General features: G+C 41.0%; 1 protein-coding gene across 1 annotated transcript in view; it reads right to left on the bottom strand.

Moving 5' to 3' along the window:
• The window catches only part of akap9 (A kinase (PRKA) anchor protein 9), a 58,749-nt gene that overhangs the window by 23,894 nt on the left and 8,070 nt on the right, over positions 1-26,785 (bottom strand). Inside the window, 23 exon segments of the mRNA XM_051069189.1 lie at positions 3,696-3,928; positions 5,579-5,630; positions 5,632-5,791; positions 5,964-6,029; positions 6,031-6,101; positions 8,037-8,315; positions 8,865-9,203; positions 10,145-10,205; positions 11,723-11,921; positions 11,924-11,956; positions 12,339-12,444; positions 12,533-12,630; positions 12,922-13,039; positions 13,142-13,212; positions 13,452-13,599; positions 15,261-15,344; positions 16,760-19,645; positions 19,745-19,942; positions 20,158-20,313; positions 20,560-20,709; positions 21,746-21,808; positions 22,788-22,832; positions 25,842-26,114. Of these exon segments, the coding sequence (XP_050925146.1) occupies positions 3,696-3,928; positions 5,579-5,630; positions 5,632-5,791; positions 5,964-6,029; positions 6,031-6,101; positions 8,037-8,315; positions 8,865-9,203; positions 10,145-10,205; positions 11,723-11,921; positions 11,924-11,956; positions 12,339-12,444; positions 12,533-12,630; positions 12,922-13,039; positions 13,142-13,212; positions 13,452-13,599; positions 15,261-15,344; positions 16,760-19,645; positions 19,745-19,942; positions 20,158-20,313; positions 20,560-20,709; positions 21,746-21,808; positions 22,788-22,832; positions 25,842-26,114 (5,889 nt within the window).

The raw sequence follows: 26,785 nt of genomic DNA, 5'->3' as shown, positions 1-26,785 counted from the left end.
TGTATAAGGAGGAGTGGGCAGGGAGATTTTGGAGATAACCTTAAGCAGGTGACCATTAGTCCTGTGATTGATATGCGAGATCTGTGTCTGCACCACCACAGAGTTTTTCTCATTCAAGGTGCTGCAGAGGGGGAAAGGTCGGGGAAGGGGTACACGAGATTCCACCTCGTACACGTCCTGATCCTCCCCCTCCACCCACGTGCTGCTCTGCATGCTCGAATTCCAGTAAGAGCGGTAGGAATCCATGGTAAAGGATGGGTGGATGAAAGGAGAACTTCCAACCTCGTTTTGTTACAACGGAGTCATGAAAAAGATGTTCCAACTTGCCATGATCCGTCAGGCTGAGCAGCGCAGCCGCAAATGAGAATAAAGTCCAGTGGGGAATGAGGCAGCGAGAGGACGTTGTGGATATAGCTCCAAGCAACAGTTTCTATGTGTTTGCCACACACACAAGGAGAGTAAACAACGTTTGGAGAGGGTGACATTCACGTCATCTCAATCACATGCTGCCTGGCTGAGGTAGAACAAGTTCCAGGTAAATATTGAGACATAAAATCATCCGGCAACAGTGAAAATCTTTATAGTCCTACTGAAAAGTGTCATCCTTGGCAGCAGGTGGAAGCCACATCTCGGACCGGTTTCTTAAAGGGCATTCCTGAACATAACCGAAGGAGGTATGTAAACAAAAAGGCTAGCATTTCTCCTCTTCGTGTCCTCTTTGAAGCTCTCCAGTCGTCTGTGTTATTTCTGACCTTCTTTTCGTCAGGATAAAACCATATCATGCCGCTCCGTAAAGCTCACACCCCCACCCTCTGCTCCGACTCTTCTCTCTCCCTCTGTGTTCTCTCTCTGGAGATTCATTAACAATACTATGCCGCCGTAGCAACCCCGACCTGCAGGGAAGCCTCCCAGGGGCCCCTTTTAATTGTTCAGTCCGAACGGCAGCCAGTCGAGGGTGAAATGACAGCCCTCAGATCCAAAGTCGCTCGCTCTTTCCTTCTCACTTCCTTCTTGGACTGTCATTCCCTCTCCAGACATGCCCCTTGCTCAGACCATAACATAATTCACAGATGCCAGATAGCTCCCTTGTCAGGCGAGGTTTACTTACCCCAGCTGGGCTACTGTCACTCTGTTACACTCACTTTGCCTCTGTGTAGCCACGTGCTTTAGAAAAAAGATTAAATCCCAGGACTTCCAGCTCAGTCTTCCCCCCACTCAGACAGCAGGATTTTTCATGCACTTCCTACATTGATCGCTCACAGCAGGATACTGTTCAGCAAAAGTGGGAGGGAAGCAGGCGTGGCTTTAAATCCTGAGGGCAATTGGGCCAGGTAGATTTGCAAATAGATCTCTCACACACACACCCTTTCCACAAAAAGTTGTCAAACCAGATTCCCTCCCTACATAGCCACAAAAAGAAGCAATTAAGGCGTTCTGACATTCTGCCTCTTGACAGTCCCACCTACTGTCTAGTATTTGGCATGTCAACCGTCATACTCGCTGCGCGTGAATAATTTCCACGTCTCACTGAGGCGTCTCACCGGCACATAATGGGAGGTGAGCGGTGAGTGAGCAAACACCTTCCCCGAGCAAATAATTTACAGCAGTAGTTCAACAAAGACACTTAACATTCCTGACCGGCTCGTTACATCAATCTCTCCTCACGACGCTGCTTCACGGGCGAGACGTGATGATCCAGCACGGCTCAATGAAAGACTAATGTACACTGGATCGATAACAGCAAGAAAATCATTGAATGAACCATTAGAGTCTTTGTTGATTACAAGTTTATTGTGCTGTTAATTGTGTGTACTTGAAAGGGATGTAAACTGTGTTACATATAAACCAGCTTGTAAAAACTAGAGTGGTCCCTTACTGAGGCTGCAAACAAAATGAAATGTTTGAAAATAATAATAAAATCACAATTTCCTACAGTCCATGTTGTTGTGTATATATTTTGTGTTTTGTCTGATCAGTTCAAACATTTAAGAAATACAGTTTACTATCTTGGAGGCTTCCAAAAACAATTTTTCTTTGACATTATTTGAGAGGGAAACAATTAATTTTGATTAAAAAACTACTTAAACAACAAATTTATTATTAAAATTGTAGCGCTATATTATGTAATAATTTTAAAAATGATGATTCAAATGATTCTAAAATAAATTAAATGAAAAGAAAGCACCAAGAAGATGCTCAAAATGTGATCAATTTATGGTGAATTAAGCCTTTAAAAACCCCAAATATGTGAAATGATTCAGTAGATAATATTAAACCAACATGTACTCCGTGGTGTAGATGGATGCTGGAACAACAGTGATGCTCTGGCTGAAATTTCTTTAAAGCTATTTTTAGATCACCAAGATAAAACCCATCTCAGCGTGAATAACTCATGAATTCCAGCCAACGGGAGGATATGCCGTGCAGTCAGTTACAGTAACACATGCAATGGCCTAGTTAAACTGGCCCCGTGTCTGTGGGCTGACACTGGATGCAGCGGGCACACACTACATAGACAGCCTGAGGGGTGGGGTGGAGTTGTCCTGTCCCCACTGGACTGGGATAGGCTGGTCAGCCAAACAAAAGCTCAGTGTAAATACTGCTCGTATCTACAGGCAACCACTGGGAATGAGGCAGCTCTTTTGTGTGTGAATTCTAGACAGGCCAACTTTGTTGCCGGACACAATTCTGCAGCCTCATCCCCATTATATGTCTGTGAACAGGCGTAGGCGTAGAAACTCACAGAGGGGGTTAACTGTGTTGAGTGTGGGTATTTAAATGTTTTGACAAAAGCTAAATGTGTCACTAGAGCTTTCTGTTTATTTATTATGTCAAACACACACTGGATCGTTCATGACAGATCCCTCTGAAACCTCAAACCGCTTCAAATCAGTTTACTCCACTTAACCAAGCATTATAAAGTAGGGTCTGTAGTGCTGAGTATTGAAAAGTGTCAGGCATATAAAGGTGGCATCAGATGTTTGGTCAGAATTCTTTACCTGGTTTATTTAATTATTTTATCCTATTCTATGTAAATGAGGAAACATTTCTAACTTAAAAGATGTTTATTTCAGGCAAATAAATAGTTTGACATTTTAATGCTAATTTGCTTTTTTGCAGCGCATTAGGTCAAAAGATCGATACTGCTGACTGTTTGGCCAAGTGTAATTAATGAGGTAAAATATATCTAGTGAGTTTTACAGGTGCATGTAGGTGGATTTTGCTACCTTCAGAAGGAGCCAGGCTAGTTGTTTTCTTTATGCTAGGCTAAGCTAACCAGCTTCTTCTGGCAGTATCCATCCTCTCATCCATCCTCTCAGTTTTTTTTAAAGGTTTATCTTCCATAAACTAAGACGCTGAATAAGTATTGTTTTGGTATCAGTACAGCAACTCAACTCTCACACCCTCATCATCATAAATACTCTAATAATAATACCTAATATTCATTTTCTTTAACTGACATTTATTTATTTTATAAGTGTTTCATATTAATGTTGTGCATATTCATATATTATTGTAGGTGTTTTTTTGCCCAGTTTATATGATATTTCATTGTTTGGCTACCAGTTTGTAAAAATATGGAAGGGCATTTCAGAAAAAATAGTAACTAATAATGTTTAGATAACAAAAATAATTGTGTGAATGGGAGCAAACACTGATCCCAGACCACTTAACCAGCAATGTTTGGTCTTTACCTGATTGGTGGTGTCGGTGATGGCCATCAACATCTTCTCCAGAGCCGTTTGGAGTCTGCTGCTGATGCCCATCAGATACTCCTCGTTCTCCAACTGTGTCCCCGCCCCCAGCAGCAGGCTGTCCATCATCTGCTGGGACACCTCCAGACCCTCGCCAGCCTCCGTCTCCCCAGACCACAAACTCACATCATCTGCACCGCTCTCACCGCCCTGGCTGCCTTCTGCAGCGTGACCTGGTGTGAACCAGAGGAACAGAGAGCAGAAACGCGTCACACACACACAGACCTGAGGTTTAACACAAAACTCCATTCAGATATACTGAGAAGTACTATGAGAGTATCACCTACAAAATTATGTAAAATATATGTAAAATAATTTGTGGGGTTTTTTGTTTTTGTTGTTTTTTTGTTATGTGTAACCTTTTGTTATACATAACCCCTACAGATATAACTTGGTGTAGAGCTCAGTGTAGGATGAATGCAACCTTGAAAAACACATCATTTGTAGTTTATATTAATAACAGGACAAGATTCATAGCAGTGCTAAAAATAAAACCATAATAAGCGTGTCAGGCGCATACATCATCCGGTTCAAATGAGTGCACGATGCTCACATGACTGCCTTTAAGCCAGTTTATATCACGTCATTCAGATTCAGCTGTTTATAATTTCATGTTGACATGATCATGACAGCAGGAAGTTATTTTCATACAAAAACATGATTAGATAAAGTGCTGCCACCGCTGCACATACAAATTCTCACGCAGGTACATAATTCAACAAACACCAACCATAAATTCAATGTAAGCATGTGATAAGAGCAGCCGTGACAATCCACCTAGCATCCACGAATGGCTGCAAATTAGAACTGATATCTACAGTGGCCCGTATCGTGTGCAGCACAGTGGAAAAGCATGCTTTTGGGGAAATGTGGGTGGTAGTTAAGTGAGTGTGGGTTCTGTCTCATATGGTGACTGGGACTACAGCTGTTTTTTTTAAACCCAATTTTTAGCACCATGAGTTTCATAATGGTTTTACATTTTCTGAATTTTGTAAAAAAAAAAAAAGAAAAAGAAAAACCCTAATGACAGGTTGGTCAGTTAATCCACAAAGTACTAGGATCAGACTGTTATCATGACTCTTTGTTGTCTGTAGCTTCCATGGAGTCAACACATTCACTTATAATGAACCAATTAGACTGAATAACAGGACTGACTGTTCTTGCTGCTACCTGTACAGTATGTGACCACATTGAATTTGTGCATGACAACATTCACTAAGTGTTTTTTTAAATGTAGAAACTGAACAAAAAAAACTACATAGAAAAAAAGAGACAGGAGGATTAATGCTTTGGCCATGCAATAGTGTTTTGTAGTCATGGTGCACTCATTGCTGCTAACAACACTCTGGCTGCAACTTTGATGCTGTCAATGTGTTGTGTTTTGTTGCGAGTTTCACAAATCGCATTTGAAATAAAACTCTACAAGTCTGATTCAAAACTAATTTCAAAACCCTGATAAATGTGGTTTAAATCTGATTTGCACTACATGGTTTGCAAATGTTTTTGTTATCCAATAAAAGCAAACTGATTCTCCAGCTCCACGGAATAAAATGTAATAAACTGGATTTGGGATGTTGGTCTGATGACGATACTCATGAAGTGCAGCTGTAATGGTGGAACTGCAGAGCACAACAATATTTTTTAAGTCCAATACTATGATTCTGTACTGTAAGTGCATTCATAATTACATTTTGTCAACTTTATACTCTTTTTTTCTGATGTCTTTCCTTGATGAAGAACAGCTAGATGGCCTTTTGAATCTATTACCAGAATAAAGAGACCAGCATTTACCTAAACTATTCCTAAAGCTTTGTGATACTTGCCTGCAGTGTAAGGCCCGCCAGGCTGTGTGTTAACTCTCTGCCACGTTGCATCCGTGTGAGGTGGAGTGGGGCAGTGCAGCCTGCTGCGCTCCACTGGAAGCATGGTGCAGACTTTGCATGTGGAGGCCCATAGTTTCCTCCGCTGCTGCCGTTGTCTTCAGGACGTCAACCAGCACCTGACTGAGCTTCTCGTTGGCTTTACGCAGCAGGTCTCTGAAAACAAGAGACAATGTGAAGTTAATACCAACCACAGTATAAAGAAGAGTTTCTGACAGTTTACACAATAATGAAACAAACAAACAAACGGTCATAAAGGAACAACAGATGGGCAGAAAAATTGATTTCATTACTGGAGGATTAGAGAGCAGTTTGAATGCAGAAGTACCTTTCAGTGTCCTTGTTGGAGGACTCTCCATCATCCTGCGATGACGATCTGTGCGCATGAGCCTGTTTTAATTCCCGGCCCGCCTGGATCTTCTTCTTCCGCAGCTTCTTCCTGATCGTCCTCTCCCTTCTTTAAGGCCTGGACGGGCAGCAGAGAGAACACAGACAGCAGCCCCGTCATTGCAAAGTTGCAGCTGGATAAACAGACTTCTGCAAACTCTCTACGGCAGCAGACGTTGTGGTTGACTTAGTAAAAGTGAATTCAAATAAGGCACAGTAAAGCGCACATAGACACGCTGCCAGTTTACACGCACTCAGACACACACAAACAAAGACGCGCTTCTAACTCCCTTAGAGCCGAGAGAAACACTACTATCTTTGTGCTGCTATGGCAACAGGTGCACCTGAGGCATAATGACTTGCAGAGACAACAGCTCCACCTCCTGGGGAAACAGCAGAAATGCAGCTCTGCTTCTAAAGTATCAAAGACAAGACGACTGTGCAGAGACTGCAGATGAGAGAGACTGGATTGCTTTGATTGGACTAGAGTCAATCAATCTTTCAGATAGATATGTGCTAACACATGTTTTGAATGACACGTTTATAGTTTTCCCAACAGACTATGCACTTACTGACGTGTAAACAAGATTTTCAGACAGAAACGTTTACACTTTTTATGTGTCAGGGAGACTGTCGACTCTACTCTGAGTTATTCTTTAAGTCTGTAGTTTGTGGTAAAGTTGCCAATCAGCTGGGATTGGCTGCAGCCCCCTCCTGTGATGGGGATAAGTTGTGGGTGGATATTACATGCAGCCACTTTACAGACATTTATATGCCAAAATGTTAATTCCTTTGTATATTTTTACAGATTTAACTTTACATGAAAGTCTACTGTCTGCCAACCAGCCATAACAAGAAGACAAAACACTCATCAAAGTAGTTATGCAGTGTATAATTATGCATTAAGGTGCATACAAAGACATGGAACACTCATACATTCAAAAACCGAAAGCAGTCATGAATTAATTGTTCATCACTTGTACATCTATTTTCTCTTGGCTTGTCATGTAAACTTGTAAAAATTTTGTCCCAAAAAAAGTTTCATGCTGGGGATGCTTTAAGTCATGTTTATCAACTTATATATTTTCAATGGATCAGCTGCACAATGTTTATCTTGATGAAATGTCTGGTGGTGCCAGCTCTTAAAGAAATTTAGGAGAAACTAACATAATGCATGTAAACATCTCAGTTGGGTGTTTTGCCACAGACATTTTTTCCTCGTCATTAAACTAAATCTAAGCCAATAATTAAAGCTTAAGAACTTTTTGACTTAATTATAATTTCTGCATCACCACCAAGAGAGAGTGTTGGAACAACTCATCTGACAAAGAACACTGAACCTGACAGCCACTGCTATCACACAGTTAAAGCCTAATCATGCAATAAATGGGGAGTGAAAGGCTAACAGGCCCTGAGATTAGCTCTTCTAGGCATGAGGAGAGCTTTGAAAATCCCAAATCAACATGAGGAAATCAGGGCATGTGGTGTAGAGAGATGATGAAAGTATGCATGATCCAAAATATTATTTTTTGACAGAGGTGGATAAACAAATATGCCTCTTATCAAATAAATAAACTGTGGTGAGAAACATTGAGAAACTGTTTTCCCTCTGATACTAGTTTTGGTGTGATTATTAAAAAACTGTTTCAATGCCGTTGTTAAATAATGTTAAAATAGCATCCCATTCGACCCACAATGAATTCATGTTTCTGAAAACTTTGCAAACATGTTGCTGTACAAGTTTGCACATGGATTCAGGCTCAAACAAAAAAAGATTAAACAGATTTAACCTCATTAATGACTGTAGTACATGTACACAAAGTCACAGTGGGCAGGTAAAAAGTCGAGAAACATAAATCATAGCTTAAGCATTCACAATCAATGATGCAGTTTATACTTTCAGTCCAATCAATGCATTGTGAGACAGTACACCTGAAAATTGCTGACTCAGCAGTGGTGTGTACTGAAAGTAAATCAACACATTACTTGTGACGGCTCACTCAGCAACACTGACCTGATCAGGCGCCGCTTCAGTTTTCAGCAGCTCCTGCTTTAATTTTCGGATCTCGGCGTTCCTCTCCTCCAGCACCCTTTCCAGCCTCTCCCTCTCCACCTCCTCCAGCCAGGCGCACGGGGTAAGAGATGGTCTGGGAGTCGGCTCCTCGTACTCCCTCTCCTCCACCTCCTCTTCATCCCACTGGGTCTGCATGGAGGTGCTCGTCTGGCAGGTGCGTTTGTTGATTCGAGCCAGCTCAGTCTGCTGCGCAAACTCCACTGACATCTGAACAATGGCCTGTCAGAAAATATGGGTATTTTTTTTTTAGGTCTCTATGTATTATGAAGCATAATGATCTAACAGGGTCGGTTGGGTATCACATTTATCAGAAAAAAATCTGTGGATCTTTTTTTCTTTTTGTGTCCCCTTTCAGGTTGTGTAGTATCTAGGGCTGCAACAATTCTTTTCATCATCAATTGTTCTACTGATTATCTTTAACTAATTGTTTGATCTGTAAGATGTCAGAAAACAATGAAATGAAAATGAAACTTTCTTGAGCCCAAATTACATCTTTGTCTGAACTACAATCCAAAATCTAAAGATTTTCAGTTTACTATGACACAAGAGAAAGAAAAACAACAAAGATTCAAATTCAAGGAGCTGAATTTTGAGCACTTTTGTGCCAATAAAATGTCTTTTATTCGATTAACTGATAATGAATTAATCTACTATTCGTAGTTGTATCCTTTCATATCAATCAAAAAGAACAACTGTAAGCTGTAACCACTTTTATTGATATTGGCTACAAGAGAGTTACATGAAAATATAAAATGCATGACCACCTACTTTGGCAACTTCTTCCTCCACTCTCTCCCAGTGTTGTTTCTCCTCCAGTACGACCTGTCCGGCAGCCCCGAGGCTCTCAGTGGAGCTCCTTGCACTGTTGATACCGTTGAGATCCTGCCCTCTGTCTTCCTGTCTCTCCTCTCTTTTCCTCTCCTGCTCCCTCTCCTCTCTCAGTCTCCTCAGCTCACTGCTGTGCTGCTCTTTTAGAGCGGCTACTTCTTGGACATACTTGTGGTAGAGCGCTTTCCTCAGCGCCTGCAGCTGCGCCGTCAGGCCCGCGGACCTGGGAGACCAACGTGACTCCACACCTCCCTCTGACAACTCCTCTTCACCCAGGTGCTGTTGAGGAGTGGAGAAAGCAGAAATCAGGAGGAAAATTTTAATTAATGTACCAGAAAACAGGAGACTGGATTGTTTTAAAATGAGGCGGATAACAAGATATGAAGTTATGGACAATAAAAGTTCCTCAAGACTGTTCCTGAAACAAACAGGTCTTATTTGCTGTAGCTAAGTCCCACCCACCCTTCAACCACTGATAAATACACCATTTTGTTCTCTCCGCCCCTCAAGGATGATAGAGCGATAAAGAGATGTCTTGCATTACTTTACAGCTACATTTTCCCCAAACACACTACTGCTCTGTCTCATAATGAATCCCTGTCTTGTCTGTTTCACAGTCATTCAGCCTCTTCACCACCACTCGCCTCAAGTTAAACATTTCCAATCCAAACATACAGTATGTCTTAAAAGTGCCCAATTTTTTTCAGTCTCTCCCCAGTTCCTGCTCTTCCTATACGTCTGTCAGTCCTTCCCTATCTTCCCCTCTGATCTCTCCATGAGGAGCTTCAAACACATGAACTGTGGAGTTCTGTGGTTGGAGGGAGCGAGAATGGCAAACTAAGAAAGGATGGAAGTTGGAGTGACGTGAGCGAGAGATGGCTTAAATGGAGTGCAGCTCATTCACGCAAGACAGAATCCTCCTTTTATGCAGCCGCCAAGACTAGACTAAGTCCGCTTGCTTCATGAGTAAGGCGCTAAAAAGGCATGTTATGTAATGTCCAACCCTTTTAATCGTTAGGATATAGGTCCGCTCACGATGCTGCTTCTGGAGTAAAGCAGGGGATTTAGGGCACGTTTTAGCCTAAAGGCTGCAACCACCCCCTCCCATCCACCCTTACTGTCATAGCATTTTAATGCATGCGCACGTTTCAGCTCATAGTAAGATGTGATGCATGTGACATGGGAGATTTAGATGAGGGCAAAATCTAAGCCAGACAAACCTTTAGCTCCTCGCTGTGCTCCTCCATCCTCTCAGAGCTGGACTCTGGAACAGTGGACAGGCTGAAAGACAAAACGCAAAATCAAAATTAATTGTTCTGCAAATCTCAGTTTAAAAGTTTGACAGTTATTTTTTTCTTTTTCCCATTTGACCATTAATAAACATAGAAACAACAATAAAACACATTAATAAGACAATACTGAAATTATATAAAAACTCCAAAGTGCAAAATGAAGTTATGACATGATTGGGGCTGCAACTTACTTTTAATTATCAATAAATCAGCTGATTTGTTTCTTAATAAATTGATTAATGTGTATATAAAATATCTGAAAACAGAGAAATTTCTGAATGTAATTTCTTAGCCCAACACTCCAAACCCATGTAAGTGAACATACATATCACATAATATTGTATAGATGTATGACATATCTGGATATAAGTGACTAGATTCCACATTTTACTGTAAGTCTGGGAATCTATTTAGTGAACATAGCCAGGATTAGACAACAAGGTTTTAAGAGGTTAACTGGTCTTTAAAACTACAGTACTAAGCATATTTAAAAACTCAAACAGTGGAGGGCAGCAACATCTCAGTTTTCATAGACACAGTGGAGCTTCTCTTTAACCATGAAGAAGAGATCACACACAGTAATATAGCTTGTAGAATATAAGTTCTTATGTGTGCATACAACTGTTAAACTCATTGTACTACACTTATACCATAAACTATATATGAAGATCTTTACATATATTTATATGCAGCCTATGGTTTAATCATACACCTGACAGCAAATACTTGATGCTTTTGCTTTTGATTTCATTGTGAACCTAAAGTTCATGAAGAAACAAATAAATTTTAACCTCCTGAGTGCTTCACATCTAATGGGTCACATTCATCTTAATCACTTCCCTCAGGACGCCATCTGGAATGGCTGAAAAGGTACTTTTATAGGTTAGTGGGCTAACAAAAGGCACGAATAACGCTTTAAACAACCTAGTGAATATTTCATTGGGCTTTGTTGTCAAATGAACTGGGTCAGGTAGCTTCCACGTGCAACACAGGATGTGCAGACCAGCTCGTATTAGAAGTTATCTGTAGGAGATCATGTAGCTCAGTCTGCGAGGACTCTTCTAACACCTGCACTGTATAAATCAATCAAGTGAAGATCTATTAACATGAGTTCTCCTAAAGAAAACTGTAAATGGGAAAGAGGCAGTGAAAGATGCAGATCACCATTTTCTCTTGACATGAATATGAAGATATTTGACTTACTACTTCAGAAATGTATTAATATACTGCAGCAAATTTAAAGGTGTATTATCTTATTTTGCTCTAACATCACAGAGACAAACTAAGATGTAAAATGAGTTTTAGAACATCAACACTAAGACTTGCATTTCGGTTCTTTGTTATAACATTTTAATAAGTCACCTTTTACATTTCCTGTGGTTAACGTTTCCTTAACAAAATGCAGTCCCTATCATAATCTCTGGGGAGTTTGCTGCACATGTAAATGCATTTGCTGCAGTTACACTTCTGAGAATTTGTCATGTGGTGTTTTCACAATGTCATCACCTGTAGTGGGTCTCGGTGCCCATGACCTCCTGCAGTCGCTGCTGCAGCATGAAGAGCTCGGTGGCGTAACGCTCCTCGGTCTCATTGGCCTGCTGCTGGTAGTGAGCTCTGAGATGCTCCATCTCTTGTCTGTGACTCTCCTCCAGCTGGAGCTGCTTCTCCTGAGCCTCAACCTTCAGCCACTGTAATTCTGTGGTTAGGAGGTAGATGGTGCATCAGCCTGCTCCTCTGAATCTAACCGAATATAGAGGTGAAACGTGAGACTCAAGATGCTTAACTGGATAGCATTAAAGATTCGAATCAATCAGATGAAACTTTAATGTTGCTTCTGGGATAAATGGGTCTCTGCAGTGGTAAATGATCACATCTACAGAGCAACTAAAGAAATGAATAAAAACAACAATGGTTAATACAACAGAAAACCTTTTTTAAAAGTCTTAATTGCCAAAGCTGAAAACCAGGTTACTGTTCAAGCATTGTGCAACAGAAAGAATGCCACTTAATACTTAACTAACATAAATACATTACATTGAATAAGCCTGTCATCTCATTACACACCTCTGTGTTTTGACTCAATGACCTGATGTTTTTCAGTGGAGTTTAACTCCAGATTTACCTTTGCCTGAGGAAGGGCTTAAGCTGGCGACCTGCACACGCAGGTCAGAGATCTCCTTCTCACTGTTGCTCTTCAGTTCATCGTACGCCATCTGCAACTCCATCATCTGGGACACCAACAGATCGGTTAGTTTTGTGTCTCTGTCAACACTATCAACCTCTGTTTGCTAAACAAACTCAGTCTAAAGATTTTACCTTGTTCCCATCAGCTCTCAGCAGAGCCTGGAGCTGTGAGAGTCGGTGGTGTTCCTGCTCAATCCTCTCCCTCACCTGCTGAAGATCTCTGTATAGCTCTGCAGAGAGAGAACACATTGTGTATATTTAGATTAGATGAAATTTTAAGAAACCTCATTTTAGATTCTATCTATCTCTATCTATGGAGAAATGTGTTGCTGGGGTTTGAAATATATATATACAGATATACTGTATATATAAAGGCATTTATACAGATATTGGATATAAAGCAATTCAACAAAAAAGTGAATTTCGTACCAGCCCACAGCACTTACGTGTCCAAGTGAATGCACTTGGAACACGTTTTTTTTAATCTGTAATATTTCATTTTTTAATTTTTTAAAAAGTACCTCTGGCCTCCAGTACAATGGAGGTGGATTCAGTAGTTTCTGGTCTTTCCTCTGAAGGAGGAGGTCGGCCCACATCAACGCTCTTCAAAAAGTCTTCACCAAACATCTTGCGAAAAGACTGAAAGAGACATAGTCGCATGCTGTGGTAATGTGGAAACACATATTAATGAAATTAATTCAGGAAACTTTTACAGCTATAATATTTGTACTCAATAACTACCAGAATGATCTCACTGCATTCCTCTGACACAGCTTGTAACATGTTCTGATATTTGAAGATTTTTGGCTCATCTGCAAAAAAAAAAAAAGCAAAAGATTAGACACATTTAATTAATTTTGAATGCTCTAAATGTTTCTCTGATGAGCACACAGTCAGCTAAAACAAAAACAATGCTGGATGTAATAGCTAGCCAAAATCCTGTTCTGTTTTAAACCATCATGAATGATGGATCAAAGCATCTGAGAGGACTGCTGCTTTGCTACAAACACAGATGCACACACAAAGGCAACCCAACTACGCATCCGCTCACCCAGGTCACCGTGATCTTTCCGGTTTTGCAGCTTCAGCTCCAGAGAGTGTGTGCGGGCATCCGCCTCCTCCTGCAGCAGCTCGAGCTGGGCGGCGTGCATCTGAGATAGGCTGATGCGCTGGGCCTCCATCCGCAGCCTGCACTCACCCTTACCGCAGGAAGAAGAGATCATCACGTTATCACCGGTGGAAAAAAGCACATGGGAATATGCTTTTGCATGAGTAGAAATTCTTCAAAATGGCCAAAAATACACCAAATGGCGCTGATAAAAAAGAAAATGCTGCTGAGACTGTTGTAAAAAGCATCATATCACTTATAATTGACTACAAATTAAAGTATGCATCGTGGTACATCCATTTGCTAATCACAGGAGCTAAATGATTAAATAACATAATCCTGTTCCGATGACAGAGCAGTGGCACAAGCCATCTGTTCTCAGGATGAGAGGTCCGCTATTATCACTTCTGTAACAGAACAAAAGGCACACGGTGAGGCCCCTTTTCTCTAATTATGCATTATGCATCAGCACAAATTTGTTAGGGTTACACAATTATGAAATTGCGATTCTGTTACCTTTGATGTCAGATGTTTTTTAAAGTGCTCTCTACATTTTAATTAGGCTGTATTTAAAATGCTTTGTTATGATACAATCTCCCCATCCACACTGTGCGGTGAAGAGAGTCCTTTAACAGCTGTAACCGCTCGGATGCTGCGACTTAAAAACATGCAGATGCAAACAGATGGCAGCTGTGTTGTGATGTGCCGCTGCTATACACACACCAACAACAAAAACAGAATTACTTTGATGATGGAAATTAAACAAGTTTACTCAGAAATACAAACCCTATTAAAGAAAAACTGCATTTATTGGCCCTTGTGCAGGAACTCCTCTTGCATACCTAACTTTTCTCAGCTAGGAATCATATTCACATATAGTCCAAACCTGTTGCATGACAGCAGGAGAAAACACTTGTCTTATAATGAATTAAAATTTCTGACTGTGAATAAATGAGCTAATATGACATTGAAATAAACTAAAATAAAACATATTAATAAAATAAACTCATAGCAATATTAGTCTGTTCACTGTGTCAATTAATGGATAGATTTCATAAATGTTTTAGATTTCACTGGCATATCTTGGCAATGCAACTTATACAGTTCAGTTGTTCCTCAGAAATTCCTCTCACTCTGACAGCTGCCTCAGGGCACTGTCGAGGATTATCTTCAGTCGCACCAACGGTGTAATGTCATGCACTGCTTTGCTTTGGAAAGATGTTTTTCAGCATTTAACTTAAAGCTGAACTATCCTGTCACAGCACAGCGCTGCTCTGATGACACCTCATCACAGGCTGTAATTGTTTTGAGTCCGCTAATACGACAACTGACACTGCTCTATTTGTTTTGGTTTGCTGATTTGTGACTGAAGCTCTGCAATGAAGTCGTTCTTGTCACTGCTCTAATTTTTGTGATTTGAGTGAAACTTGCCCATAGACCAAATGCAACACATATGGCAATTTGTGGGCATTGATAATGCAAATGATCAACTCATCTACTAATGAACAGGTGGTATTCATCAGGCTGGAACAAGTATTTTCTGACAAATCTGCTCAGTTAGGAGAAGGAAAGCTGTTTTAAGGAAACCTCACATTAAGATAAGAATACAGAACTGCTCTTACATGAGGCCCACTGCATTTCAGCTGTTATGCCACCTGTTTATTTACCTTTATGCTCTATGATGCACTGTATCAAAGCAACTACTGACACTGAAAAGAAAAAGGCAGGAATGTGTGCTTAAGTGGCATTTACATGCTCAGTAGTCTCTCCTCCTTCCACTGCTCCGGGGCCCACAGCAGGCTCCGTGTGGTGGCCGCCTGTCCCATGTCTGCTCACCTGAATAAGCAAGTAGAGGAAAAATATTGTAAGTTTTTTTTAACACTGTCCAAAATATTACCCCAGTACAAATGCAGATAAATGTGACAAAGATGGACAGAAGGACACAATGAGTCATTATGGATCACTTCCTGAGAGGGAAAGGAGAGTAACTACAGTAAATGCAGAAGGCAAATTATCCACTATATTTTTTAATGGAAGGATTTTGAACATTTTACCTTTGTTTCAATTCTGTTTCATGAAGAATTACTCTGCTTTAATTAAGCCCTTGTATCAGCTTTATGTGAAGCTGGTCATTGTGTATGTGTCTCTACACAGAACCTCATTTAAAAAACACCTAATTTAAGTTCTGGTATTGACTGTACACATGTGGAATATCTTACACAGAACATCAAAGACTTATCAAATAAAATGACATTTTCCCATGTTACTGAGCATCAAAAGCAAATGTTAAAATAATTTTCAGGAACTTCAAATCTTGAATTTTGGGTGTTTTTGGTCAAGTACATTGACAGTAAGGTCCTAGACCACGTATTCCAACCCAGGAGGTGACAAAAACAATATGAAACACAGATGTGAAATGGCAGACAGACACTGTAAACTGTCTTTTTGCCTGGTGTAACTGAGACACAGCTTGAAGCAACAAAGACACAGAAGTGACTGGGGTAAAATGGCTTCTCACCTCAAACCCTTCACTCCCTGCAGGATGGAAAGAAACTAGAATGTACACATTTCTACACAACAGCAACGATTTAAAGCTATAAGAGGACTGAGGGTGATTGTTTTCAATCCTTTTCAAAACCAACATTACGTCGGATTGAGGACGAGCAGCATCAAATGACAGCAGAATATAAATATTGTATAGTGCCCCTTTAAAAGTAGAAATGAGAAGAATATCGATAGAGTCTTGACACTTTACCACTACAAGCAGGCTGTGCTCTGTGTGCTTTTTCTCTTTTACATTTTCCTTCCCTCAACAGCTCCTATTAATGTCACTGAATGGTCTGCACAAACTTAAAAAAAATACATCTTTTAACACAACAGTCGAACCGTGCTGCTCAATCCTTTCTTTTAGAGCAAGCCTGCAGACACTCAGGCAATTTGCAATCATGACTGTTTGTCACTAGAGAGAAAACATGTCAGTGCTGAAATGCCTCAGTCATATTTTCCTACATGTTAAAGCTTGATCTGGCTATGAATGCAGTGCATGCCGTTTTTAAAGAGGCTAATAACAATATCAGACATTGCAGCGTTAATTGTAAATGTGAAACATGCAATTTTTAACTGTGCTTTCTTTTCACATGCACAGTTTTTGAAAAGCCCCTCAAATAAATCAAACGTGTAATTCAATCAGACTTAAAAAGGCAGTGCGGCTGTTTTAGTGAAGAGTGGTGCAATAGCATGTGAGTGCCTACCGGTTTGTTGATGTAGTCTCTGCCTCCGTCTCCCTGGTACCCGTCAGTGGAGTCCTCCTTACCGGCCCTCTCCTGTGAACATGACATAACCTGGCTCTCCATCTGAGGCTGCATCTCTCGCTCTGCGGCACTTGTGGCTCTCTCTTCCTCTGCTGCTGCCTCCTCTTCCTCCTCCCTTTGCCTCTCTCCTCTGCTGTCTGAAAGAGGAGTGCCCAGTTTGCGCTCCTGCTTCGACCTCTGCCTCCTCTTGCGCCTGTTTGACCCTGAGGCTGCGGGCTTTTGCGGGGAGGATCGTCCCTCAACAGGTCCCTCCCCCAAGGACTGGACTGGCACTGGAGACGGAGCCTGCGAGAGCCTCTGGAGCTCCAGGGTCTGCCGGATGCTGTCTCTCTCAGCTTCAGCCGCCCGTAAGAGGGACTGAAGAGCCTTTACCTCCTCTTGCAGAGATTGAATCTGAGGGTGATGATCCTCAAAAGAACAAACTGACTCAACAGCTTGCTCTTCTTTCTGAAGCTTAGATTTTCCTTGGACATCCTGCCCCCTCGTCTGCTCTCTCATAATCTCTTGTTTTTTTTCCAGCTCTTCCCCCAAGCTTTCATTTTGGGCGATGACCTTTGCGTTTTCCTTTCTCACTTTCATCAGCTCCTCTTCCAGCTGTCCCATTTTGCTCTCTGCAAACATCAGTTGCTCTGTAACTTCAGAAAGCCTCCCAGCAAGGCTTTCCTTCTCACTCACAGTAACATTAAGTTTCTCCATTAGCTCAGTAGTATCTTTTTCTATCAGTGCTTTACTATCTGTATCAGTGTCTTCCATTTTAATTTCTCTTCTGCTCTTCTCCAGCTCTCGAATCTGTGACTGAAGGCTGGCGATTTTCGCCTCAAACTCAAGTGTCTCCTTCAGTGTCCTCTCTTCTAACTGCGCCTTTGCCTCAGTGAGACACGTGTACTCTTCCTTCAGCTCCTGATAGTTTACCTCAAAATTCTTTTCACCAAAAGAGAAAGTAGTCCTCTGCTTTTCAATTTCCTGTCTAAGCATATCCACTTGTTGCTGTATTTGTTCCTTCTCTTCTGTGAGTGTCTCCATTCCCATTATTTTTGAGTCCAACTCTTCTTTTAAAGTATTATTAGATTCTATTAGCGTCTTCTTCTCTAATTCCTGCTCTTTCCATTTGTTCTCCCAGCACTGTTCTTTCTCTTTTGTCTGTTTTTCAAGCACCTCTGTCTTCTTTAGTAATGACTGAATTTCGTTTTCCATCCTGGCTCGTTCCTCTCCTCCCTTCCTGAGTTCCTCGAGCTCCAACTGAAGCTCTTGGAGCTGCTGGACGAGCTCGTCCGCTTTAGAGCTGTGCAAAGCTAGCTTCATATCTTCTTTAAGGCCAAGAATTTGGTGCAGAAGCTCATCTCGCTCTGTGGCGAAACTTGCCTTCTCTCTTCGTAACAAGTGCAGTTCTTCTTCGTAGCGAACGCGCAGCTCGTCCAGCGCTCTCTCGTGTTTCACGGCAGCTTCATTGAGAAGGTTTTCTGTGTTCAGGAAGCTCTCCCTCTGCAGTTCTTCTCGCAGATGGGTGAGCTCTTCTTCGTGGCTGAAAAGAAGCTGAGTCCTCAACCGTTCCAGTTCCGCTTCCTGCGACTCTGCCATGCGGTCCAGCACGGCGTCTTTCTCCCTCTCTAGCATTTCCAACTTGATCTTGTAATTGGTTATTTCTGACTCATGTTTCGTTTCCGCCTCCTGTGCAGCTTCCTGAGCAGCAGCCAGTTCGCTCTTCAGATTGTCAATCATCTCCTGGAGGTGCTGCAGCTCACCTTGATGGCTTTCCTGAGAGATAAAACTGTGGGAGACCAGCTCCACTTTTTCTTTAGCGGAACGAAGATCTCGAAGAAGATCCTCAACCTTGACCTGCAGGCTGAGCTTTTCTTGGGCGACTTGGTTTAGCTCGTGTATGGTTTTATCGTGCATTGCTTGGGATTGTTCTAATGTCTGCTGAAGCTCTTTAATCTTAGCGTTGAAAGTGTCCACCTCAACAGTGCTAGCAGTGCAGCTTTGAGACAGTTGTGCTCTTAGAAGCTCAACCTCAGCGCTATGTTGCTCAGTCATTTGCTCCACTCTCGCTGCATGTTGCAAGTTAAGCTCCTGCTTCATCTGGACAATTTGCTGGCCGTACATCTCATCCAGCTCTGCCCTGAGACGCTCCAGCTCCCTCGCACTCTCTTCCTGCATTTTTTGGATGGCGTCGCTCTCCGACAGGCTGCCCTGGTGACAGCGTTTCTGCAAGTCCTCTACGGTACCCATGAGCTGCATGATTTCAGTGGAAGACATTCGTTCTTTCTGTCTTGACGTCGCAAGTTCACCCTTACAACTCTCCAACTCCACTCGCTCTTTTTCTTGTTCTAATTTGCAACTTTCCACCTCACTCTTACAGCGCTCTAAGTCAGACTTAGTGCTCTCCAACTCATCCAGGCACCTTTCAAGCTCCGACTCTTTTGCAGCCATTCGTTGTTGCAGGTCACGCTGACGCTTTTCAGAGGACTCAAGCTCATCCTCCAGCTGTGTCAGAGAGCAGTCACGTTCTGAGATGACCCTCTCTTGCTCTGCAATGATCAGGTCCTTCTCATCCGACTGGTGTGCAATATTCTCATCTGTAGTCCTTCCCACATGAGCAAGTTCCTCTCTGAGCAGGGTCAGAGAGCGCTCATGTTCAGTGATTATTGCCGTTTGCTCTGAAATTAGCTGATTTTTCTCTTTCAGTGTTTGTGTAAAAGACTCCTCTGCCGTTCTTAACTGTGTCAGCGACTGCTCCTGACTTACAATTACTTTTTCTTGTTCAGCGATCAGCAGGTCCTTTTTGTTTATCCTTTCTGTAAATGATTCTTCTGATCTTCTCTCCGACTACAAAGAAAACAAAAAGGTAACATTGAGAACATAGCTCAAATTTAACAGAACAAATGTCTAAAATATATTCCTGATGATCTATAGGCAACTTCTCACCGTCTGTATCTCGCTGAGTTTGTTCTGGAGGTGGCTGATGTGCTCCAGCTGTTCGCTGCTCTTCTCCTGGTGCCTTCTGACCTCCGCGTTCATTTCCTCCAGCTGCTGTTGGTACTGGACGAGCTGCTGCCTGGCCTGCAGAAGATCGGCTGCTGTGCTGCTGTGGCTGGTATTCCTCAGTGTCTCGCCCGCCTGCAGCTGTGATTATTAGTCAGAGTGGAGGGCGGTCAGGATATGGAAAAATAAAGGAAAGACATTTTACTTCCTGTTTATAATATGTACAAGCTCGCCCCCAAACACAGATTTATTGCTAATTAAGCGGATGGATAACAAGCAGTAGTACAAAATAATAACTGTGTAAAAAGGACAGAATAGATGAATAAGACATAATAGTCGTAAATCTGAGTTCCCACCTGCTGGAACTGAATTTGTAGTTTCTGGCTTTGTTCTGTCAGCTCCAGGAATTCTTTCATGATTTCGTCTTTCTCCTCACGAGCCTGCTGAAGGTTAGCAGTTAGCTGGGTGATGATGCCATCTCGCTGCTTCAGAGCAGCTTCAAAGTCCTGCAGCTGTAAAAGTAAAATGGCATTAAGTAAAATTACCTCACACACAGCTTAAGGTCGACCAAGGTATTATACAGCAGCAAGAAGCAGGCATTTCAAAATGGTGAAATACTGTGATAATCAGAGCAGTTAAATCTCTCAGCCTGGGTATTTTCTCACTGCACTGGCAGAAGCTTACCCTTAATGTACAGATTAAGAAGAAATGCTAAAACCCCAAAGGTATGATCTATAATACAGTAATAAAATATCTACCTGCTGCACTCCTTCTGTACCAAAGGCAGCCCTGATTTCCTCAAGCTCTCGACTCAGCTCCTCCACTGCCTGGGTCTTGGCGGCGAGTGCATCCTCCATATCCTGCATCGTACCTCCCTTTGTCACCTGCTGCAGAGACTCCACCTCCTCCTGACCAGCAAAATAACAGTAAGCGCTAGCATAGCATTGACAAGGTTTTGGTAGAGGATACAAGAGCTTAGCACTTAGTCACCACCCCAGAGCAACAGCAGTTAGTTACAAGAGTCAGGAGCCACATGAAGAAATGTATAGTAATATGTAGCAGTGATTCTTTTGTTTGTTTGTTTGTTCAGATCTTTCAAAAAAAGATTTCCCTTAGATTTCTGACCTAACTCGTTGTCCCAAATCTGCAGAATACAAGTCACTCTCTCTTTAAATGACACTGACATTTGTGATGTTGTTGATGGGAAATAATTACTAGGCTTCATCCCTCACAAGAAATAAAAACTATTTCATTTGGAAAATTAATTAAATGAAATATGGTAAGTTATGGTAGCACTTATATATTTCAAACAATATCTAGTCCTGTTGATTAGTTCTGACTTGGCTAATACACTAATACTCACCCCTAACACCTATCTGTCAGTCTTACTGCAGTCAATGTCTCACTTAAACCATTTTTAGATTTGCTCTCCACTGTATCTGTCCCAGCTGTATTGATCAGCACCTCTCTGGTTTCTGTCTTCTGTGTTCGAATATCACCCCAGTGAATCTAAAGAGAGCAGGTCTTTGTGTAAATCCTCCAGTCTTCTCTTCTTCAAGCACTTCACTGTCCTCTCCCTTCTCTTCCATCATTCATCATCTTGCTTGATTCTCCTCCAGCTTTCAGAGATAATTTACACTTCTAAAATGTCACAGAGTCTCGTTAAAGCCAAAACTCCTGAGCCATTTTTGCTTTCAAAAAGATAATTTATAGGATCATAAGACTTTTTTCTCCTATCTCCACACCATAGTTTTCAAATACCTAACATGTAAGTATATTGTTAAGTTATGTACAGGCATAAAACAGGCATGGTTAGTGGGTTATAGGAAACCTTGCATATGACTAAAATGTGAAGCAAGTAGAGAGTCAAATCCAGCAGCCAGAGGGGTTTGCTAGCAAAGCCGAAAGCAGAGACAAAAGAACTGCTTGATCGGATTACTGTACCCAGATAAAATCCTTCGAAGACATCAACAGATTCTCTGTCATCTCATCAAGGCATCCATTTACCTGTTAATTCACAATGCTGTCAGTGAAACGTTAAGGTTTGAGAACTGCAACGAAAAATCCTGCGTAATTTCAGGAATCATTCCTGGGCCGATCTGAACTAAGTTCTACTAAAAGTGTGGACTAAAAATCACATTCAAATCATCCTCTTGTTTGTCAGTTTGTTTGTTTGTTTTATACTGTAGATTAAAGTGGCAATATGCCACAAAACAGCAGCAAATCAGGAGAAAAGTTTCTCAGATAATATCACTTTTCAACTGTTCCATTGTTACCTTACCAGTTGTTTTATTTGACCGGGTCATGGTCAGAGAGGGTGTACGGTCCCAGCAGGGACACAGGTTAAGAACGGGAAAAGGTTATTTATACACCAAAGACAAATTCTTTCAGTACATGATGTTATCACCTGTCAAGTGGTCTGACTCAGCGGATACTGCTGATGAGATAACCCGTGGTACTGACTGACTACAGCTATCTGCTTCCTTCCTCTTGACTCTTGTTTCCAGCACCATTTCCACAGAAAGCAGTAGGAACACACTGCCAAAGTCGTTACAAAGCTACGCGTAAATAATGGAAAACCTTGATAACTAGGGGCAGGTAATTAGCCACATGCTACATCTTCCCCAGTAAATAGAAAATCTGCAAACACATCCTCTGGCACTCAGTTCTCAAACTGTCCCATCAGTAGCTTCATAATTAGAATTTTCCATAACAGAAAGAGAGACGCAGGTGTGACCATAAATCCCCTCGGACACAATCACACGAGCAGCCATATGCAGAGATGCAGGACTCCAGACTCTGCTTTCCTCATGATCTCAGGGGATTTAAATCATGTGACATTTCCATTCCACATTTGCATTTGTACATTTACTATTCACTTTCTGTGTATTTATAATTATTAATATTTCTTCATTTATTATTTTGTAAACGCTGTCAAAGCTGTGACAAAAAGTGATAACGTATATTTTGAGAGAGGTCGTCTCACCTCTGAGGAATAATCTTCAGCAGTAGTGGACACTTCACTCTCTGGCTGAAAAAAGTAAAGAAATTTCATCAATACTTCACATAGAAAACTAACAAAATATATGAGCCACATAAAAGAAATGATGTCAATCATAACACAAGACAAATTACTGCATTGCATTAATCAGAAATAAATACTCAAGTTGCGGGGTCATTTATTGCGAAATGAAAATTGGTCCAGAAGTCTTCCAATACAATTTAAAATGCACATACTAAAATCTTCAGTCAGAACAATTTAAAACAATGTCTGTCTTATGTCCTACTTCAGAAGGCACTCAGCATTCAAATTTGGGTCTAACCTACTTCTGCCACACAGCTCCTTTCTCACTCCCACTGAGTAATGACGGCCATTACTGAAGTCTATTTTCGAGTTAATTTTTAGCTCATAAATTGAGACTGTGTGGGGGGCCGGAGCAGAAGAGCAATGACGGGTTTTGCTTTGATTGAATGCAGAACTTGAACGTCACCTTAAACTGTTAGCAGCAACGTGCTCTAAGTAGATTATTGGTCTTGTAACATGTGACTTGACTCAGGGATGGGTTCTGAAATCCAGGATCCATTTTGGATCCAGTTCCCAGTTGGATTCATTTAGTTCTGAGGGTGACAAATCTCTTATTGAATCTTTTATCTCACTCACTTTTTTTATTACCAATGAGTATTGGAAAACATATTGGTAGTAGGCTTCTCATTTTTCGCTGTTTCTCATTAAAATGACAGACCTGACCAGCAGCACATTAGATTTATAGTATCAGTATTTAAACTGAGTAGCCGGTGATGTTCAGTTGGGTGCAGCTGTGTGCCGGATACATTTACAGAACATTTCATAAATCATGCTGCTCATTTCTGTGTCTGTCCTCTCAGCCAACCAAAGTTAATAAGACATCTTTAAACTATTTTCAAAATGTTGAAAGGTAAACTTATTAACATTCAATAAGAGATTTGAGAGGATTCAGATTCTACAAGTGGATTCGTTTCTGGGTCTAAATTTGATAAAATGCTACTGAATCCCACCTCTACACATGCCTACAATATTTGGGCATTTTATTACAACCTCCTTGATAAGAGAGCTTGATGCAAAGTTTACTTGATGTCTACGAGGCATCAGTGAGTCAACACACTTGTATTTGCAATTATAATGTTTTTCAGATGCCTGTGAGAGACTGTATGTGACAGTACGGAAAACTTTGATCCTGTTGTGTTTCCACAGCAACCCTTTTTTGTGCTCACAGAAAGCAGCACCACCACAAAATCTCTGAAGAGAACCGAGCACCATGACCATTTTGTCTGGGATGGGAGCAAAAAATTGTTATGAGAAAAAGAATAGAGACAGGTGAGAAAGAAACATTTAACTATGCGGTTTATCTACATAAATAATTCACACATACGGCCTTGTATGGTCTCATGACTTTCATTTGTTTGTGGTACATAACAGCGTCTATGTGTGCAGGAGAAAAATACAGCGGGTCCCACAGCCTTTTGTAACAGAGAGGATGTGGCTCCCAAGGTAAAAAAAAAAAAAAGAAAAACCCTCACCATGCAGCCAAACATTCATACATTCAATCAACCTTAAGGTCTGCTGAAAAGTGTTGCAAGGCCACTGGAATTAGTCGCACAGACCGACGCATCCTAACCTGTTTAAAGGCAATTGTCTGTTTCCATGGCAACCGGTAGTTTTGTGGGCATGTACTGCATCAAATGTACAGTGGGTTCAGGGAAAGAGAGGCTGCACAGTGCCAATAAAAAGAGAAGGAGAGGGCTTGAATGATGAAAAAAATATGTCTAAGGGCCCTCAGGTCTCAGTTTTACATAGTGAATTATCTACAGGATAATGTAACTGCCTTAATATTATCTATCAGAATCATTATTCAGCCTGAATGTTCAGAATCCAACGTTTCCATTTATCTATAGGAATTAAGTGCCTGTTTGAAGGTCATGCAAAGCTTACAGACCAAATACCAATTTGAATTTCAAAGGTTTTTGTGAGGGAAAAGAAACATTAATTTGATTAAATCACAAAAGGCAGGGCTTGGAAAGGCTGCAGTAGTATTTGTGAATATGAAATTAATTCACAGGATGCACACTGAATGCTGAATTTTATCACCCCTGTGTTAAGTTTCAAAAAGAATGTTTTATGAAGTTATCTGCAATACTGTATATAATGCAAAGGAAGAACTAAGATGCTGAAAGTTTGACCAAATCCCCAGGATGAACAAAAACTTCCACAAGTTTGGAATCTTAACTATAAAAGGAAGAAATCTCAAAACAATTTACAGTAACAATTCAATAATGTCTTTCTTAATGTTACTGGCATGTAAAAAACTAATTTTGGCCAGTATATCATCATCTGATTTTTTCCACTCTGAAATATAAACAGTGGTAATCAGCCTTGAAAACCAGTTGCAGGCTTTGCTAGAGAAATTTCTCAAGATGCAGTACCACTCAAGTAGATGTAGGCTTCAAAAAAGTCTTTTAACAAATCCAAACTTTTTAGCCTTGAGGTACAAAACCAAACTCAATAGATGGTGGTTCAATCAACAAGAGATCAACTGAAAGTGTATAATGACGTTTCTAGAGGTTAGTAACAGACAATCATAGGTCTGACAGAATTACAGAAAGAAGCTCTGAGGAAGTGATGAAGCTGAATGAAGCAGCTTGCTCCCAACCCAAGTTACATAGTGCAAGAACAGGTGATCAGGACGCAGAGCGGGAATAAAAGAGGCTCCATTCTCACTATTATAAGTCAGTTTACCATCAAAATGATTCTGAAGCTTCTGTTTTAAGGTTAAATAGTTGCATAGGAATGCTTAAGTAAATGTTCAAAATGCATCAAAACCAGTGGGTGTTAATGCACAAGTTTTCACTACACATTCTAAAATGGACAGAATACACAGAATTATTTCTGTTATAACTTTAGAGTTGAAATTTAGTCAGTGAATAGATTAGTTGATTGTCAGAGAATTGGCAACTATTTTGATAATCAAAACGATAAAAGCCAATGGTAAGTGTAGGTGTCTACCTCTATGGTGTAGGTCTGGTCATGCTTAACCGTCTCTCCGCTCCGCAGTGTCCTTGCGAAGGTAAACTCTGTGGTGGGTGGGTCTTTATTTCCTTCTTGTGATCCATCTTGTCCTCCACCTGAGACCTCCTCTCCTCCCACAGACTCATCCGGCCCGACCTCCACCCTCCCCTGCGAATCCCCCTCTGAGTCCTCCGCTGTCTTCTTTTTCTTCTTCTTTTTCTGTTTCTTCTGAGAATCTGCGTGAGCTTTTCTCTGGCGGTACTCAGCCAACTGGAGAGGGAAGAGGAAAACAGGAAGCATTGAAGGAAAAAAAAAATTACACTTTATACTTCAAAGGTCATCCTTTGATGTAAAAATGCATTAGCAAACACTTTAACAGCCATCTTTTTAAGTAGTATTCAAGTCTACTTTCCCAGTCGATGCCTCCATTTAGATCTTTTTTTCTTTGACTCTAATGCTCAGACTCTCAGGAAAGAATTTACAACTAATTAGTCTGTCCTACAGAGTTAATACCTCTGATAAATAAATTAAAAAAACCTTTTCAACTTACTCTGAATCTGCACAGTTTGGTGAAACTCAAACGAAACATTGTGTGTCCCAAAAAGGCGTCTTCCCTACTTTGAGTGAATCCTCCCTCCCTGTGTCCATATGACCCGACACATGCCTCTTGCTGTGCCAGGTGCTAATCCTGACTAAAGGGATTACATTTTTAAACCATGTCAACGATCTGTCTGAACAGCCAATGACAACATGTTTTGTTATCTTCATCACTTTTTAAATGTGATTCTTTGCTTTACTCAGCACCAAACTCCTAAACACTAATGTCTTGTTTCCTGTTAAGAATTTTAAATTGTGAACATCCACAAAGAACTACTTTTTCGTGTGGAAGTACCAATCACCACTTCATATTAATTTGAACAAGAGAGTACTTGGGTTTACCT

Source organism: Lates calcarifer, linkage group LG3 (assembly GCF_001640805.2).
Source record: "Lates calcarifer isolate ASB-BC8 linkage group LG3, TLL_Latcal_v3, whole genome shotgun sequence".
Lineage (NCBI taxonomy): Eukaryota > Metazoa > Chordata > Actinopteri > Centropomidae > Lates > Lates calcarifer.
The sequence above is the reverse complement of the archived record's forward strand: the minus strand, read 5'-3'. Positions and strand labels throughout refer to the sequence as shown.